Here is an 18,907-nt window from a genome sequence, read left to right as displayed (position 1 = left end):
TTTAATAATTATTTAGTTTTAAAAATTATCAAGTATACTCAACCTTGTATATGTGTACTTATAAATAAAACTAAGACTTTTTTCACCTTATTTCTTTATTATAATTGTATAGTCTTTAATCATATTTTATTAAAATTAATTTTCACCCCTGTTAGTTGAATTTGTATAAGTTTAATATATATAAAATGTGTTTTTAACTATTTTTTAATTTGTTTTTCATCTAAACTTTTATTCAAGATTCTTTTTAAGACTTATATGTGCATTTTTATTATAAAGTATTAGCCATTATTATTTTAGTTTTACAATTTTAATAATTATTTAGTTTTAGAAACTTATCAAATATACTCAACCTTGTACATGTGTACTTATAAATAAAATCAACACTTTTTCACCTTGTTTATTATATTTTAATTTACACAAACCTACTATCAGATTTACTTAAATATGCCAAAAAATTGGGAAGCAACAACTACTAACAACACAGATGCGGATTATTACTCTACTGTAGTAACTGATTCTAACTATTCAGAATATTCTGAGTATGCACAACCCACATTTAAGGAGAGATTTTACAATTTCCTATATGACTTTGAGCGGAGTCAATGGTATGAATTCTTTTACTTGAAGGTTGTAGGTGGTGCAATGCTTGGAGCAACTATTGCTTACTGTAAGTATTTTTGTACAAGCATATCATTGTTTTTTTTTAAGAAATTTTGTTTGTTTGTTTTGTGTTTTGAATAAAAGGTAAAGCTAATAAGGCTATAACAGGTATCAGGGTTTTTTCAGTTGTTATAATGTTGCTTAAAAAAAACACTTTTTATAGAAAAAAAAATTTAACTTATGACACACAGTCAGTTTTATCAAAAGTCTCTTTACAAATGTATGTTGTCAAGTTTCTTGGAAAAGTAAAAAACATTTTAAAGATTATCTCTTTTTTTTGTGCGTTTAGCTAGAGATTTAAAATTTCAGAAATTATTCTTTAAACAATTTTAAATTTAAGACTAGCCAGATTAAAAAAAAGGGTAAATTAAAAAAAACTCCAATTTTTAAGAATATAAAGACTTTTTCACAAGTCAATTTATACCTGTTTAAAATTGTCAGAAATTTTAATAGAAGTTAATTTGAGAAAATTCAGAGAAGTTAATAAAAAGGGAAGAAAAAATATATTTCCACTTAAACAGTTTTTTGGCTATTTATTTTGCTCTTCTCAGTACTGAACTAGTTGAACTCTCAAACTTTGATACTCTTGTCTTTAAATTGTTTTAGACTTTGCATCCACTGTTTAAAGTAATAAATACAAAACATACCAACAACAACATTTCACAGTGTACATCACGTGCGTGCTGTACAAAACGTTCTCGGACCACGACAGCCCGCTGTACTGGCTGACGTTTGTCACAGTGCTGTTCCTGTCCACCACCAGCTGCATGATATCCATGAGAGCCCGCTGCATAGCCCTCCTCTGCTTCCCAACTCTGTTCGGAGGCGTCGGCAGGAGAATTTACAAGGCAATGCTGCTGGCTTGGGTTCTGGCAGGTACTGGTTGTTAATTATTGAATAAATTTCCAATTGTTTTTATTAAGACTAAGTTATGGCTACTTGTACTTTATTGTTCTCAGTATTAAAAAATATTATATATTTTTTAGCTTACTATGAGAAAATATTTCTTAAAAAAATCATAAAATGTAGTATTTAGTGTTGTTTTTGACAATTATTTTGTTTGAGTCCTCTCTATAACCTTATCTTACTAATGTAAAAACTGCTAACTGTTAACTATCTCACAATGCTTAGTTAGTTGGGTTTTATATTTTTCTGGCAAAGTCAAACGGTTACTATAATAAGAAAATTTTAGACAGTTATTCATAATAGGTCCAGTTGAAAACCTGATAGCTCACGTGAAGGAGTCCATTGCCAGCATGACTTGCATGGCTAATATGCACGCCAGCCAGCTCAAAAAAATATTCTACCTCATTTACGCTCCAATAACTGGTGGTTACATCAAGGCATCTGTTAGTTTGTTATTTGACTGATATTTAAAATCATATGATTGTTTAATTGAAAGTAATTTTTTAATTTATTTTACACTTAAAGTACCAAAATTTTGAAAGAGTAAAATAAATCTATCATAAAGAAAAAAAGATCTATATGTTTTTCATTATTTTTTTTTCATAAATTAAGTAGCTTTACATTTATTACAAAAATACACAAGACTCAAGTTTCTTAACAATTTACATTTCATGCTTAACCCATTAGTTGTTTATTAAGCAATAAAAATAAAGTTTCAAATCTAGCTTATATAGTGAAAATTTAATCAATGTAAAAGTAATAATAATAGAGCAAAGGGTAATTAACTATACATAAATACTTCTAATTACAATGCAACTAAAAAATAATAGCTAAAACATGCGTAATATAAAACATTTTATGAAAACAAATATTAGTATAATCAAAGTCTTTATGTTTACACAATTTAGGTTTTCTTATAAAAATACATAAAGCCTCAAAATTAATAAAATAAAAAAATTTAAGATAATTCTTACTAACTTTAAATCTTTTCAAGACCTTATTACTTGCACAATCAAGGTTATTAACTAGGTATTTTACAATTGCAGATCTTTTTGAAGCATTTACTACTCTTATAGATTTATTTTCCTTATTACTTGTTTTACAAAGTTCATCAATACTTTTTGGAATATGTTACTTTATCCTTTTGCCAAATTGCTATGAAGTCATTCCTACATAATTATTTTAGACTGGTAAACTACTATACTTTTTTTTTTAAATTCTGTTATCGGATCTTTGCCTCCAGGTATAATAATTGGTCTGGATAAGAAAATAACTATTAACCTTCTTCTAACTTTAACCTTCTAAAACCTACTCCTACTCCTAATCTTTATTTTTATTCTAGTGTAATTATATCATCATATGTCCCAATTTTGTAATTGTTGAAATAGTTTAAATTATAAATATACCCTTCAAATCAGTATTTCCTAAACTTTTTTTTTAAAAGGCCCCTTTGAAGATATTAAAAAAGTATGGCCTCTTCTGACAAGTTTCTCAAAAAACTACCATTAAAAACGCCTAATACTTAATTTTTTTGCCCTCCATCATTAACTCCAGAATATCTAGTGTAAGTTTCAAATTATGACCTCATGGCCCTCCTTTTACCCCGTTGCTGCTTATGGCCCAGTTTAGGTAACACTGCTTTAAATTTAAAATAACTAAATGCTTACAAAACCTAGAATTCCAAAAGTGTTTTATAAAAAAAAATATTATATTAAAGTGTAAGTATTTCTTAAGTTGAAGTTGATAAAATTAATTGAAAACGTAGTTAACAAATTTATATAATATTGCTTAAGAGCTTTACTAAGAAGATTTTTATTTGCTTTTTAAATATTACTTTGCCTTTCTAGTATACCTTATAATACTTAATTAAATTCTACAACTTTATGTATCAAAAACAAAATTTGATTTTGTTAAGCTCTAAAAAGTATCTGGTAACTGAGATTAAAACGTGTAACCAAACTAATTAAAAAAAATTCTGGTTGAGCCCTTATGACCTTAGAGCGTACTGTATATTGTTTTTTAGTAAAGGTATACTTGAGTTTTAGAATGTTTTAAGTTAAATTTTCTTATTGTTTAACTGTTAACAATTTTTTTTCATCAAAATAAATATTGGGCTTTATTTAAAAACTTAAAGTGTAAACTATGAGATGCTTTTAAACAAGAAAAAGTTAAAAATAAAGTTTCTAAATATGTTAAGTTTGTAAAAAGTTTTATAAACAAAGTAAAAAAGAAAAAAACCATTGTTGATTTTATCAAAGTTTTCTTAACTAAGTATTACTAAAAATGTATTTCCTCTCCCATTTTTATTGCAACTTGCTTCAAGGTTTACGGAATGTTTTATTTTAGATCGGAGATTTATTACACTTTTGCACAAAAATACTATTGCACAGCATCACTTTTGCACGGAGTAAAAGCAAATCTGTTTTTTGTATAATATTAAGGAAAAAAGGTTTATTTAGAAGTTAAAAAGCAGTTTCCCTACCAGTTTTTCACGGTTTTTTAAAGAATAGACTTTATATTTTCTAAAGCAGACTGCTGTAAAATGTTATAGAAGGTTGACCTTGAGTAAAATAGTCATTTAGTTGTTAGGTTCTTCCTTAGGGGACCTATTGAGCCCTCTAGTTTTAAATGCTTATATCTCGAAAGCTACTTTGACTTAAGGGCATAAGGAGGTAAAATATTTTTTTTTTTAAATTTAGTCTTATTTTTACATCATTAGATAAGCTATTTTTAACTTATAATTGTTTTTAAAAATTCAAAAAAAACTTTAGAGATATAAGCGATCAAAGTTAGAGTTCTTTATGGGAAGCAGAAACTAAAAGGGCAAAAAATACTATTTCACTTAAAATCTATCTCCTCCTTCAGTTTTTGAGAAATTGTTTTACAGAGTAATCTTTGATAAATTGTAAACAACTTGTAGGAAACAGATGTTCAGTTTTAGTAACATAATATAAAACATTAACAAAAAAAAATAGTATGATTCTTGTTTCTGGCTTTTTAAAAAGATCTGATTCCTTCAAGTTATTTGTAATATTGAAAAGTACATTTCCTGTAAATTTAAATTGCTTTAAAAATGAGAAAAAAAATAGTTTTTTAGTAAATTTTTTAAATTTTTGGGAAAATTAGCATTGAAAGTCTTCTTCATACAGTTTTATCAGAATTTTTTTACAAAACTTGTTATATCTCAAAAGTTAATTATTTTTTTCTTGTTCTATAAAAAGTATCGTATAGTATATAAGATAAGCTTTAAGATAAGAGCTAATAATAACTTTTCTAAAAAAAAATTGACCCCCCCCAAGCTCTTAAAAATTACAGTTAGTTTACATAAAAGGGCAAAAAGAGTTATACATTAAAAACAGTTATATACCCCGATTATGACTTTCACTTACAACATAAGTGACTAGAAATTCTTGATAAATTTTTTATAAAGTAAATATTTAAACACTAGTTTTAAAACAGTTGTGGTCTAGTGAGATAACAAACGCAATATTTTATGAATTACTTGACAAAAATACAACGAAACATCAAACAGTCGGACGTAAGTCACCAGGACAACGATTACAACGAATTGAAGGAGAAGTTCAAAGAAATGATGCAGTTCATACTGGACGAATCCACTACGAATGATGAGAAGTTAGACGTGTACAAAGCCGACAGGGAAAAACTGGCCAGCGTTAAGGTCGGCACCAAATTGAAACAAAAGACCATAAAAAAGTGCGAAGGTAAATTTTTTATATGGCGAACATTGTTTTCGCCTTGACTACATAATTATACAGTATGTTTTATATAAAGTCTTAAAACTATTGTTATCAATATTTTGGACAAAAGCTAAACTTGTTTTATTCAATTTAGTTACATCAAACTATTTGATATAAAAACATTTCAGACTTTTTTTTTGTTTAACTTTATTTGTGTTACACCGTTTCACTGTAGAGCGTAGCATAATTGAACTACAGCTCATTTTACTATATATCAGTACTCATAATATAAACGTGTGTTTATATTTATACTCATTATCGTTTTAAATTTTTCATTGTTAATAAAGTATTTAAACACAATGATTTTTTCTTCATGAAAAATCCTTTAAATTTATAATGATTGTAAAAAAAATGCCCAATTCATGGATACGACTACGAGACGCCAGATCAACCATGTGATGTAGTTTGCAGACTTCTTGGAACAAGGTGGTTCATGAGAAGAATTCTGGGTCATTAAATGCTGTTATAACGCCAAATGCACCTCAACTGATTCGGCCAAGAGTTGACCATTGACATCAGCCAATAAACATGGCTTGCCTTTATTTGCAGGTTGGAGGCATTCACAACTGGTTCAAACATAAGTGACCAAATGCTAACCAGATACAACTTGCTCGAGCTCAGCAAAGCTCTGCAAAGCAGGGAGGTCGATAAACGTGTGTTTGTATTTATACTCATAATCGTTTTAGATTTTTCATTGTACAGGGTTGCCACTTTACCTGGAATCCTAGAAAAACCTTGAATTTGAAATTTAGGCAAAAATAACCTTGAAAAACCTGGACTTAAAGAAACTTTAAAAAAACCTGGAAAACTCTGCAAAGTAGGCGATTCGTGAACTTTAACTTTGTATTTTTCAGACATATTCAGAAAGGCGAACGACGCCTGCCTCCAGTACTTCGACGACGTCATACAGACGTGCAAGGACAAGCTCCCGTTCATCCTCGAGTGGACGTGCGAGGTGGTCAACGTGGGAAAGCTGTCCTGTCTGGCGGTCGGTTGGGGTTGGTGAAGCTAATTGCTGATTTGTTTGTTATTGCGTGTTTTCCAAAATGTGATATACTTGCGGGTTGCCGCTCTCTTACAGGCGAACCAAGCTGGTTTGAAGTCAAAGTGTGAAGATTCAAACTCAGGCCAGTTTGTAGCTTTTCAAAACCGTTTAAAAACCCTCTTATTTATTATAATTAAATTGATTTTATAACCTTTAAATATCTCTTAAAAGTTTAGTTTTCATCATGATTTCTTAAAGTATTCTAACATAAATGATTAAGGTTTTAATATTTTCAATTTTATAATTTTAGTTAAATTTTTCCACAAGCTTAGGTTGACACTAGCCACTGGTCGTTTATGCTGGCCTTTTTGCTTGAAGGGCGGCAACAGCGCTTAAATTAACAAGCAGTGAAATTGAAATCTTCTACGCAGTTGGCGATGGAGTTTGCGACGCGATCGACATCGATGTTGGGAATGTGGACAGCAAATGGCACGATATGGTCAGCATCCAGGGAAAAGTGGAAGACGAAACCGGACCGCCTGAGAGGAATTGGGCTGTATGAACTTTTTTTAACTTTTTTGTTGAATTTCACTACAATTGTACTGTCTAGTCTGTTAAGCGAAAGCCGGTTAAGTTAGATTAATTATTGAGTAGTAATGAATATTTTTCTAAAATCTAGAAAACTAAAATTAAATTTAATTTTGGTTGTTTTACTCGTTTAGTGACCAACACCATTTTCCGATAATCTTTAAAGTCGTAGAAATTAGTTATTGGGTGATAATGAATATTTTTCTAAAATCTAGAAAACTAAAATTAAATTTAAATTTTGTTATATTACTATATTAGTGACCAACTTTATTTTTCGATAATCTTTAAAGTCGTAAAAATTAGTTATTGAGTAAAAATGAATATTTTTCCAAAATCTAAAAAAACTAAAAATAAATTTAAATTCGGTTGTTTTACTCTTTCAATGACCAACATTATTTTTCAATAATCTTTAAAGTCGTAGAAATTGTTCTAAATATCCTCAAATGCAAAACTCTCACACCAACAAACAAATTGATTCAGGTGAACGAGAATGAGGAGAAGGAGCTGCTGAGGACGGTTGAGGAGCTGAACAGGAGGATCACCATATTTTCCTCCTACATGTTCGAAATATTCCAAGTTCTGCTGTCTTGCGCGGAAAAGCTCACCGCGCTGCTCCTCATCTACATCATCGTCGCGTTAGTTTGCACATTAGAATAAAATCTGATAAAATCAGGAATCTCTTCTATAAAACTGGTTTTCAAATTTCACGAAAAATTAATGCTAATGAAGCTTTAGAATGCGACATGCGTTTTATAAATTATAATGTTGTTTGAAATATGTTAATCTTATGTTTTTATTTAGTTTCGCTCCGACAACTATTTAGTAAACTTTTCAAACTTGAAGTATTTATGTGGAAATTTCTTAGAAAAATTCTAAACATAACAATTTCAAAAATCATCAAGTTTTTAATTGTTTACTTGTTTGTGTATTTACTTTTGAAAATTTCTAATGTTATGATGTATTTTATAAAAGTTGAAAAAAGTTTACCTAAAAATAATTTGTTGTGGATTACAATTTGTACACGCGAGCCTTATACACGCGCCTGTTGACTTATTGGTTTTTGTAGTAAAAAAGCAATTGTTTTCGCTCAACCATACTTTCAGAGCGCTGCAGTACTTACAAAAATGGGAGAAAAATTTAGACTTTGACAACTACTACGTGACGCCCTATTTTGTCAGAAAAGATACGGAGAGAAGACTGGAAGTGAGTTGAATGCGTTGTTTGAGTTCTACTAAGAATCCACTCAGTGTTTGTGTTTTAAAAAATAAATTGTTTTGATATCTCTCTGTGAGTGTTTATTTCATAACTACTATAGCTACTATCAGTAGTAAAAAAGGATAATAATACTGATTTTAACCTAATCGTAAAAGAAATAGTTGAAAATATAATTGCAGGGAAAAAAAAATTTGCTTCCTTTCAAAAGAGTTGAAAAAATGGAATTGGCAACAACTTTCGAGTTTAAAATGACTTTTACTGAGAAAAAAGCCATGGTAATATTTTTTAATTTTGTTTTATATTTTGCTAAAGAGTTTGATCTAATATATCATGTTCAACAAAAATAACTAAACTAAAATTTTATAGTTGATAATTTTAACATATCTTTTAGTAGTTCTAAATATATTTTTTTAATAATGTAATTTATATTTTAAACTAGGTTGTCATTGAAATAAATGGTTTTGTGAAATATTCACAAATCTCAGTGTTTTTATTTTCACCTCAACAAACCAATGTCGGTGTATAAGTATTCCTTTTTCTTTTATTTAATTAAACAAGGACCTGATCATTTGTTAAAACCTTGATATTATCACTTTGCAGTTAGTTAAGGTGGTATCGTACACCATAGAAGCGTTTGTGGTGTCGTTGTTGTTCGTGGCCGACATTGTAATATATCGAGTTTTTCTCGAGTTGTCCAGGCACGCCGAAGTCAAAACTGAAATAAGCGGAGAGCACAGGCTTGACGGTGGTTTTTGTTGTAAATTTTGTGAGATTTTCACAGCCAGTTGTAAAATCTTGAGAAATATCAAAATACTTTTGACCTAAAATGTTCTTTTTATCAAAAAATACACTGGTTTACAATTAGTTTGATTGTATTTGCCACTTAATAAGGAAAACTGTTTTGGTGTTTTTTTGACTTTTTTTCTTAAAATAAACATTTTTTCTTACTTAGTGACAATGCAGTGTGTTCATACATGGTAGTCACTTAATTTGTTAAAAGAAATTGTGAAACGGTTATTAATACCTTCTTGTGTAAGTGGCTACCATGTTTGCTGCATTAGTATAAAGTAGAGTATATTCACAAATAATTTTCCACAGTGACGGTGGAAGGAACTGGCAGAGTTGCAAAACTGCTGAACAATTCTTTCGCGCCTTTTCAAGACAACTATTTTGTTCTCAACATCACAGAAGACAATGCAGGTTGATGTTTGTTGTTTGTCATTTTATTTTAACTTTTTTCTAAAGTATGATTTTTCGAATCATGATGTTCATTGAGTAAATTATCACGTGTCAAGCTTTCATGAAAAAGTCTAATTAGCCTTAGTTTAGGTTTTTGAGCATTTTTACTTGAATACATACGACTGTTATTTGATTAGTAAACTCAGTTAGATTATTATATAGTTTTTTTTGTCATATATTATTACGAAATAAACATTCTAATCAAAATTTTTAAACAGTGGCGTTGTGAAGTCAGATGTTTTTAGATAGTTTTTGTTTTCTTACAAAAATATTAATTACAGTAACCTCTCGCTTATTTACGCACATTGTGTCCACATAAAAAGTGCGTAGAGATATGAGAGATCGTAAAGATACGAGAGGTACCAAATATACTTACTATAATGGCTGTTTTTTGATATTGCTTCTAGTTATAAACAGACTGGAGACTTTTCCACTTTTAAAAATGTCTTTACTTTATTTATAAATATGAAAATAAAAGATAAAACTATACATATACTAAAAAAAAGGATTTAATTTATATCAAATAATAATACTTGTAGAAAAATTTCACTAAATTTAATAATAATAATAAACAACTGAGATTTGTGTTAATTGTAAGCTCTATATTTATTAAGTATCACTGCTACCTTTTGCTAGGAAGTTTCATTAGATTTCTTTTATAGATGTTTATTCATATATAGGGCCAAAGTGCTGTATTATTTATTTGTCTATTAAACTCTCATTATTTCATTATACTTTCATTATTTAACAAAGTCATATTTTTTAAGAATTTTAATTTAGTCTATTGTTGCTAATAAAATTCTGATATACTGAGGTATTATAAATGTTTATTAGTTTGTCAAGGAACATAATTTTACAAAGTCTAAAGATATAGAGAGGTGAGTTAGCATTTAAAAACATATTTTAATTTAAAAATATTCAATAAACCTAATTTGTGCAATATAAGAGCAAATTAAAATTTTATTTTTAGAATTTTTTTAGAATTCTAAAATGCGTAACTAAACGAGAGTGCGTAATGTCATGAGTGCGTAAAGATGCGAGAGGTTACTGTAATTATTTTTAGTCGAATTAACATTATTGTTTATGTATAGTTAAGGTTGACTTATCTTTTTCATCAGATGACCACTAAATTGCATTTACAAACAGTTGTTTGTTAGCACTAAAGTTTAATAACAATCCGAACTAATATAATTATAGTAATAAAATATTAATAGATTATTTATTTATATAATTCTAATATGCTGATATGTAAAACTTTTATCTTTACCGTGAGTACCTTAGGACTGTAATATTAAAATTCATCAATTATCACTTATCAATGACAAGTTTTAGAAGGTTACCTCACATTAGTTATTACCAGCATTTATTACTTTTAATACCTAATACAGGGTTGCCAAAAAACCTTTAAACCTGAAAAAACCTGAAGTTTGAGAAGTTTTGAAAAAAAAACTGGATAACAAAAATCACTAAAAAAAAAACAGGAAATATCTAGAATTTTTAACGATTTTAAATATTTTTTAAGTCGTAAAACTTTGATTTGACTCAAAAAATATATCATATAGATTAAATAGTCCTTATCAACTTCTTTATTAAAAAGCATACAAAGTAGCTAAACTTATCAAGTAAACCATAATACACTCAGGTTGCCTTGTTATTAAAATTTTATTTTTCTAATAAGCAATATATATATATATATCATGATCTTCATCACAGGTTGCCACCCCTTTATTTATTTTACCTAATAAAGGTATTTTCCCCAGTATCGGTAAAGTTAATTTTGAATCGAATACTCAATTATTAAACCAACTTACAGAAGATTGCCTCAAGTAGCAGTAAAGTCAAACTATAATACACACAGGACAAGAACGAAAAATAAGTATAATTTAAAAAACGGGTGTAAATTGTGCAATGCGGAAAAAATCGAAATTTTAAAAGTTAAAAACTCTGAATCTCTAAACAAAAGAAACGAATTACAAACTGGCTGCAAACATTATCGAAAACAATTTATCTAAAAGCTCTGTTAATAATTTTGTCAAAAATTAACTATCTATTCTATTATTACGTATTACCTAATTTTGTATAATTTTATTGCTGTACTTACAAGTTTTTTTTTTCATTGAATAAAACTTGGCTGAAGACGCGTATTAAACGCAGAAACAGCTGTCCCAAGCAAAAGTTTATTTTGTGTATTTTAGTTCTATATATATACTTATATATATATATAAAATAATGTTCATGACAGGGTGCCTGCCAGTGGCGCGGCAGATATCGAACGAGGTGATAGCGCGCGTGGCGACCGGCTACACCGTCCTGTACGCGTCCCTCTTCCTCGAGGTGTACATACTGAGGCTGCGGCACGTCATCGCCGCCTTCGTGTACCGCAAGCACGAGAAGCAGAGGATCATCTACTTGTACTCGCAGCTGGGCAGGAGGCGGAAGAACGGGCTGGAGGAGAGCAAGAGGCAGATCGAGAAGCTCGCCCTTGATTACTACCTCGAAGTTTGTGTATTTGTTATGATTAAAATTTTATACATTATATATATATTTATATATAATGTATGCTATGGAACCCTGAATGCTATATACATATATATATTTATATATAAAATAAGGTTAATATTCAAACTTAAACACCTTCTACTGAGCCCACTTGAAGGGCTTTTAAATAATTTATTGAAATGGTTTTTTTGCATAACTTTTGTATCTTTGTTTAGTACATTGCTTTTTATTTTGAATTTAACTGGCTGATGATTAAAGCTTTATGAAAAATTAAAGCTTTATGAAACATATGTACCAGAATTTTTTAAATCGCCATTTCAATAAATTATATATTTATATATATAGCATTCAGGGTTCCAAGTTCCCTTTTAATGCCTAGAAAAAAATGAGAAATTTGTGAAAATGCCTAGAAGTTACATTTTTTAGCTTGGTGATTGGAATTTTTGTGATGTTATAACCAATGTTATTTTTTTGATTTTATAACTTTTGTTTAGACTTATATGAACTTCTTTTCAGAATGTAAAACAAAAAATGCATTTCTAAAATATTTTTTGTTGTTAAAGCAACAAGAATATTTTAGTATATTTTTTTTGAATGATTTTATGAGTGGAAAAGTACTGAAGAAAGTTTAGAGAGTTATCTTCTATTGTTACATTCTCTCGATTTGTTCAGATGAAAAAATTATGAAATACATTTCAACATTTTTACATTTAAATTGTTTATTGACGTAGCAGTTTAGTGCTTTATTTCCATATAAAGAAATGCCATAAAACTATTTTAAACTTAAAACATAGTAACAAAAGAAATTTGTAAATGCGATAAGGCTTACTTTCAGTGTACACACTTACAATTTCTTGGATCTAGTCTAGGGTTTTTCAAAGGCGCCACAGGGGGCCATGAGGTCATAATTTAAAACTTACACTAGATATTCTGGAGTTGCAGATGAAGAGCAAAAGAAAGTTCTTAGGAGTTTTTTATGGTAGCTTTTGAGTAATGTTGTTGAAGGTGGCCATAACTTTTTCAATTTCTTTAAAGGGAGCATTTGCAAATAATTTTAAGAAACCCTGATCTAGTCTCAGGCTAAGTTATATAAACTCAATTTGTTTTAACAATGATTTCAATTTTAGAATGTTAAGTCAGCTTGCTGTTGATTACTACCTGGAAGTTTGTTATTAAGTTTATCACTTTTTAGCGTTAATATAATAAAATAGTTTCTTATCTCGAAAGTAATATTTATTGTGTTTTTGTTTTAAAAATAGTTTCAATTATGTAAATATTTTTAAAAAGGGAGTCAAGATTATTTACTCGATGCTCGCTAATATTACTTCTCCTCCAGCAGTTGAGATCTCTCTCTTTTTGTTTTCTTAAAAATATTACTTCTCCTCCAGCAGTTGAGATCTCTCTATTTGTTTTCTTAAAAATATTACTTCTCCTCCAGCAGTTGAGATCTCTCTATTTGTTTTCTTAAAAATATTACTTCTCCTCCAGCAGTTGAGATCTTTCTATTTGTTTTCTTAAAACCAAAACATATAATTTTAATAAACTAATATTAACATTTATAATATAAGTACAAATTTTCAAACTGGTTAGAAAATTCTCTACGACAATAATTTATACAATAATAAATTCAAAAATAAAATCCATACAGCAAAAGTACTCGTACGGCCTGCATTTGCGAGAGAAGTATGAAAACAACAAGTTGCTGATAAAGTTCTTCGATTTTCTCAAGATTGCCGATCACAAGTGCATAATATGCGACGAAACCAACAGCGAAGAGCTTCCTCTAGTGTTCTGCCAACCCACAAAAGACAACTTCGGGTGCAATCTACCCTACTGCGCCGTGTGCTGGACCGAATTGCAAGTTAGTTGTTTGGATTTTTATGTATACTTATATATATATACATGTAATTTATTCAAATGGTGATTTTAAAAATTCTGGAACATATGTTTCACAGTAATGTGTTTCATAAGCCTTCAAGTGGGCTCAGTTGAAAGTGTTTAAGTTTAAACATTAACCTTATTTTATATATATACATGTAAGATGTAACGTTATAAGGCGTTAAATCCTGGAGATCCTGATAAGTAAGCTTATCGGAATGTATACCACAGATGTTCTTTTATATTTAAGAACAGAATTATACATGCTTTTTTCTGCTTTTTTTCTAATGTGTGTTAACATTTTATAGACTCTGTAGATCTGTTCTTAAATTTATTTGAGAGCAGTGAAACGCCGTTAGTTGAAATAAAGTTTTAGCACAAGAACATCTGTGGTATATATACATGTATATTATATATTGATGTTATATAAGTTATAGTAGTTACAAAAGAAGTTTGTTTTCTTTATTGATATTAAAAAACATTAAAGAAATTTTTTCATCAAAAATATTTACCACAATTATACCCGCTTTTGAAACATATATTATCCAAAAAAATTATTTACTTTTCATCGTTATTACCACTAATCCATCTTACAAAAAAAAAGATCTTTAAACAGAAACATTAGCCCATAGCTGAGCATTAGTCCTAAATTTGTTTCTTTTAATGACTTAAAGCCACTTAGTTTTATGTGAACAATTATTTTTAGATTATTGAAAAAGAAAAAACGTTTAAGCTATGGGCAAATTTAATAGTATTGGGCTGGTTAATTTCTTTTCCCTAAAGATTAAAATGAATTTAAAAAGTATAGTGGCTTTGTCAACTGACGTTCCAAAGAGTTGTTGTCAGTGTTTATAAAATTTGTAAAGATATTTAAAAGCAGCTCGAGTGTGAAAATTAAATTTACTTTATATAAAAATTAATCAATGTCATCAAGCTAAACATATAACCCATTTAAAATACCATTCATGCTCATGAACCCCCAAAAAATTGTGTATTTTCGTCTAATGGGGAATTTTTTACCTCTGTATCTGTACATAAGTAGTTTTAGTGGCTATTGTAATACTGTCATTTTGTTTTTGTTGGTCAAAAAATGTTTCAATTTAGAAAAATACAAAAAGTAATGTAACGATTGTTTCAAATGTTAAATAGATAAATTATCGAAATTTTTTGTCTACATTGAATAAGTTGTTTCGCTTAACCTTTCATTTGATTACAAGTTAAAGTACAAAATTAAATTCAAAATTAAAGTTAAAAATTAAAATTAAAATGAAATTAAGAACGTTTTTAAAAATAAAACTTTTATTTTCAGGGAAAGTGTTGGGCGTGTCAATACGATAAAACCGACACTGAAACGACAGGAGCTTATACTACTCAGGGGTGAAAAAACAATAATTTATAATGTTTACTTCGTGTAAATATTTTGTTTTGTTATTGCCTTTTTGATACATCACTGTAAAAATTATTTTTGTTTATAAATGAAGTTGATGTTATTTTTTCAGTCATTAGTTTCTACTGTGTTTTTATTTAAAGTTCAAGTTATTTTATTTTCTGTTTCCTTAAACAATCATTATTTTCAGTTTTTTTACCAATAAAGTTTTTTTTAAGGTTATAAAAGGTTAAATAATGCATAACTCAGTTTATTAGTTTATTCAATTGTATATTTAGTATAAATTAAAGGTTGTAAAAGACAAATTTAAATGTGTATATTATTTTATATATTTTATTTTTATTTCAATTAATTTATTAGAAATGATTAGTTTTTAAAAATTTTTAAGTATCCACGAAAAAAAAAGATGTTTTGTGCTAGAAACATCAAATAAAGAAAATATCAATGAATTTGATATTTCTTACTCAACTTTTCTAATAAATTTATAAAGCTACTTAAAAATTTTAAACCATGACTCAAGATCTGTAGAAAGAACAGAGTTTTTATTAATTTTGCACGTTTTACAAAGTTGTACTATATAGTTTAGCTGTAAGAAGTGATTTATTATTTCTATAAATTATTTCCAAGTTTTTTAACCTGAAAAAAATCGTCTGATCTGTAAAATAATTTTTTAAAGTTCTGTGTAATTTGATAACGTTTTTCAAAGATAATTTCAAATCACTGGTTAATCTTTATTTAATGGTTTTCAATTTTATCTGAACAGTTACACTTTTATAAAAAAAGAACACAAAAAGTATTTTTTGACATATTAGCAGAGGGTGAGGTCATTTTGGTTTTTGATACCCACAAAAGAAAACAATTGTTTATTTGTATTTACTATAAATTCTATAGATGATATCAATTCATTTCAAGTTTAAGTTTTTTATTTAACCAGTTCTCGCTAACTGTTGTTCAAAATAAATTTACAAGGTTGAAAACGTCATATATATTTTATAGTTTTTCTTTCCATTAACAACCCAGTTGAAGTGTGTTGATTCGTTAACACACAGAAACATATGTTGGTACAATAAAGGAAGATTACTGTATAATTTGTTTTAGTTATAAAAAACGGATATTTTAAATATTATAAACGTTCAGATGGAACGCCGGCTAAATTAAAATAAAATATACGTTGTTTTGGTGCTTGAAATAAAAAAATACATTAATTGTTAATTAAAAAAATAGTGGATTATTGAATAAAAAATAAAACATTTTTTTAACAAAAAATAATTAATTTAGTTAAATTCATAATTTAAAAAACTGTAAGTTTAGAGTTGTAAAATCTATAATGTAGTCAATAGTTTAAAGATTAAAAAATGTTTACTCTATTCGTCTGTTTGCAGAGCAGGAGTTGTATAACTAAAAATATTGATTATATTCATGACCACTAAGTTTATAAATAAAAAAATATAGAAAGTTTTAAAAACTTTATTGCTAAAGCTTAATTCTTTTAGAAAGATATTTATGGTAAGTATGTCGTAAAAAGTATCTTATGTTTATTTACATATTATTTATTATATTGTTTAAATAAAAGTAGAGTTTTGATTCTCTAACATCATTAAAATCTTATCTAACATTTAAAAAATATATTTTTAGTACTGTAAATTTTTTTGGTAGCTAAAATGTTGTTATTAAGTAAACTGAATAATTTTTTTTCATTGAGATATCATTGAGTTGAAAACCATATACACAAGACTATAGCAAACTTAATGTTATTTTTTTTAAAGTTACTTATTTTAAAGTCAATTTTTTTATTACTAACTTAACTTTATATATTTTTAATTACTTAAAAGTCTTTTTTCACCTTCTGTATGTTAAAATGGCAACGTCTGCTAAACTTTATTTTGACAAAAATACTCATTTATCAAGTATTATTTTAGCATAAGAGAATAAAAATCAAGTATGTTCTATGTTTATTTTAGCAAAAAGTATATTTTATGCTGTTTAATTTTTCAGCAAATAAAGATAATATAAATAAAGTTTAATGCTTCACTTGATAACTTTAATGTACTTTGCTTAATAAGGAGTTGGATTAGACCACGTGATAATGTTAAGATGTTTTATTTTTTCTGCGTAGTTTAAAAATTTATGGTTATCGTCGAAAAAAATTAATTCATTTTTATACTTTATATTAAAAAAAGTACTTTGTTTATTTACTTTAGTAACCAGCTACTTGCAAATCTGTTTTTTAGGTTTTGAATAGTTTTAGATTAAAAAACTTATTTCTATCTTTATTAATATCCAAATTGAAATAAACTTATTTGTGAATAAACTCTACAAAAATAACCAAACTATTGTTCTCAAGTAGTTGAAACTACACATTTGATTTGATTGATTTGAGTACTAAACAAATCTTTAAGCATTTGAATTTTATATTAGCTTGCTGCATTGTAAAGTTAATTTAAATGTTAAATTAGTACATAAAATCTTATGCATTAAAAAAACGTTTTCAGATTATAGTTTCATAAAAAGTTTAATCTTGCAGTTTTTACTAATTAATTTAATTTTTGTAATTAATTGCCACTTTTGAAAAATTGTGATAGTTTTACAATCCTTTTGATTACTGAAATCATTAAGTTTTCAAATTTAATATAATTTTGTTGCTTTGTAAAGCTACTTTAAACTTTGAACAGATAGATTTAGTTTAGTTTAAAATAATCAAAACTACAGATTTCTAAATTTGATTAACACTTTAATCTTGCTGTTATTACTCCTTAAATATTTTTAAGTTACATACTACTGTAAAGCAGCTTATTTTAATTTTAAAATTTTTATACTATCTGTGTCTATAAAAGAGAACTTTATACAAACTGTTAGTAGTATAGCGGTTTGTAAGGTAAAATCAAAGAAATGCAAATAAAATTTTCAAACTAACTTACCTAAAATACTTGTTTGTTTTATTAACATTTCTAAAAGTCATTTTATTATGAAGCAACAGTAAGAATAAAGTTTAAATTTTTTAAAAACTCTTTATAGCCTAAGTAATTTAAAAATAGTTGTTTAAATATGAAGTACTATCTTAGCTTAAGTTTCGATGGTTAAAAAAATTAGTAAAATGAAATTTTTATTTAACAATATTAAATATACAACAAAATAGAAGAATTTGTTATTATACTAACAATATTTTAATGCTTGGTGTTATTTAAAACATACAATTTAGTTTTATTTTGTGTACAGTCATTAGTTTGTAAAAAGAGTTAAATAAAAAATTAAAAGTTATTTGTCTATTAGATGCATTACTATAAACTTAATTATACTAATTATTTGAGAAATTCACAGTTATTTGTACAGTTATGTTTTTTAATTTTATTTTTTGTTATGGTGCAGTTGCAATTTATTTTTAAAACACGCGAAGCAGATTAAAACTGTGAATATCATATATAAACTTAGATTTATAAGTAAATGGTCTAACGCTATATTCTATCCAATAATTTTCGCTACGCTAAAATTATTTTCTATTGAAGTTTTAATTATTTCATTAGTAAAAAAATATCAAAGTAGTACGAATGAATTGAACACTTAAAAATATCTTCTCTAAGTGTTTTTTAAAATATTTAAAGTTGATTAAAGTATGCGCTCTACTGTTTAAATTCAGGATAAAATAAAAAATATAGACTGTACCAAAACGTTATACAATACTGAGATGTTGTGTTATAAGATAATATTTGCTTACATTTAATTTCAAACATTATTCAACTACATTTAGAAGTTTATCGCAATATTCATGAACACTACTTAAAAATATGTTATATC

At 27.3% G+C, this 18,907-nt stretch overlaps 1 protein-coding gene across 1 annotated transcript; it reads left to right on the top strand.

The window, feature by feature from the left end:
• Positions 1 to 444: 444 nt before the first annotated feature.
• LOC145832612 (protein sneaky-like) lies at positions 445 to 15,109 on the top strand. Its single transcript, XM_082939915.1, has 15 exons — positions 445 to 667; positions 1,327 to 1,542; positions 1,870 to 2,009; positions 5,099 to 5,280; positions 5,874 to 5,977; positions 6,179 to 6,322; positions 6,741 to 6,865; positions 7,378 to 7,532; positions 8,001 to 8,100; positions 8,292 to 8,387; positions 8,713 to 8,860; positions 9,211 to 9,312; positions 11,594 to 11,850; positions 13,499 to 13,711; positions 15,038 to 15,109. Exons 1-15 carry the CDS (start codon positions 445 to 447, stop codon positions 15,107 to 15,109), a joined length of 2,277 nt encoding a protein of 758 aa, XP_082796041.1.
• The last annotated feature ends 3,798 nt before the right edge of the window (positions 15,110 to 18,907 follow it).

This window comes from Thalia democratica, chromosome 3 (genome assembly GCF_965202585.1).
Source record: "Thalia democratica chromosome 3, ktThaDemo2.hap1.1, whole genome shotgun sequence".
Classification (NCBI taxonomy): Eukaryota; Metazoa; Chordata; class Thaliacea; order Salpida; family Salpidae; genus Thalia; species Thalia democratica.
Note: the sequence above shows the minus strand (reverse complement) of the source record. Positions and strands in the feature narration are given on the sequence as shown.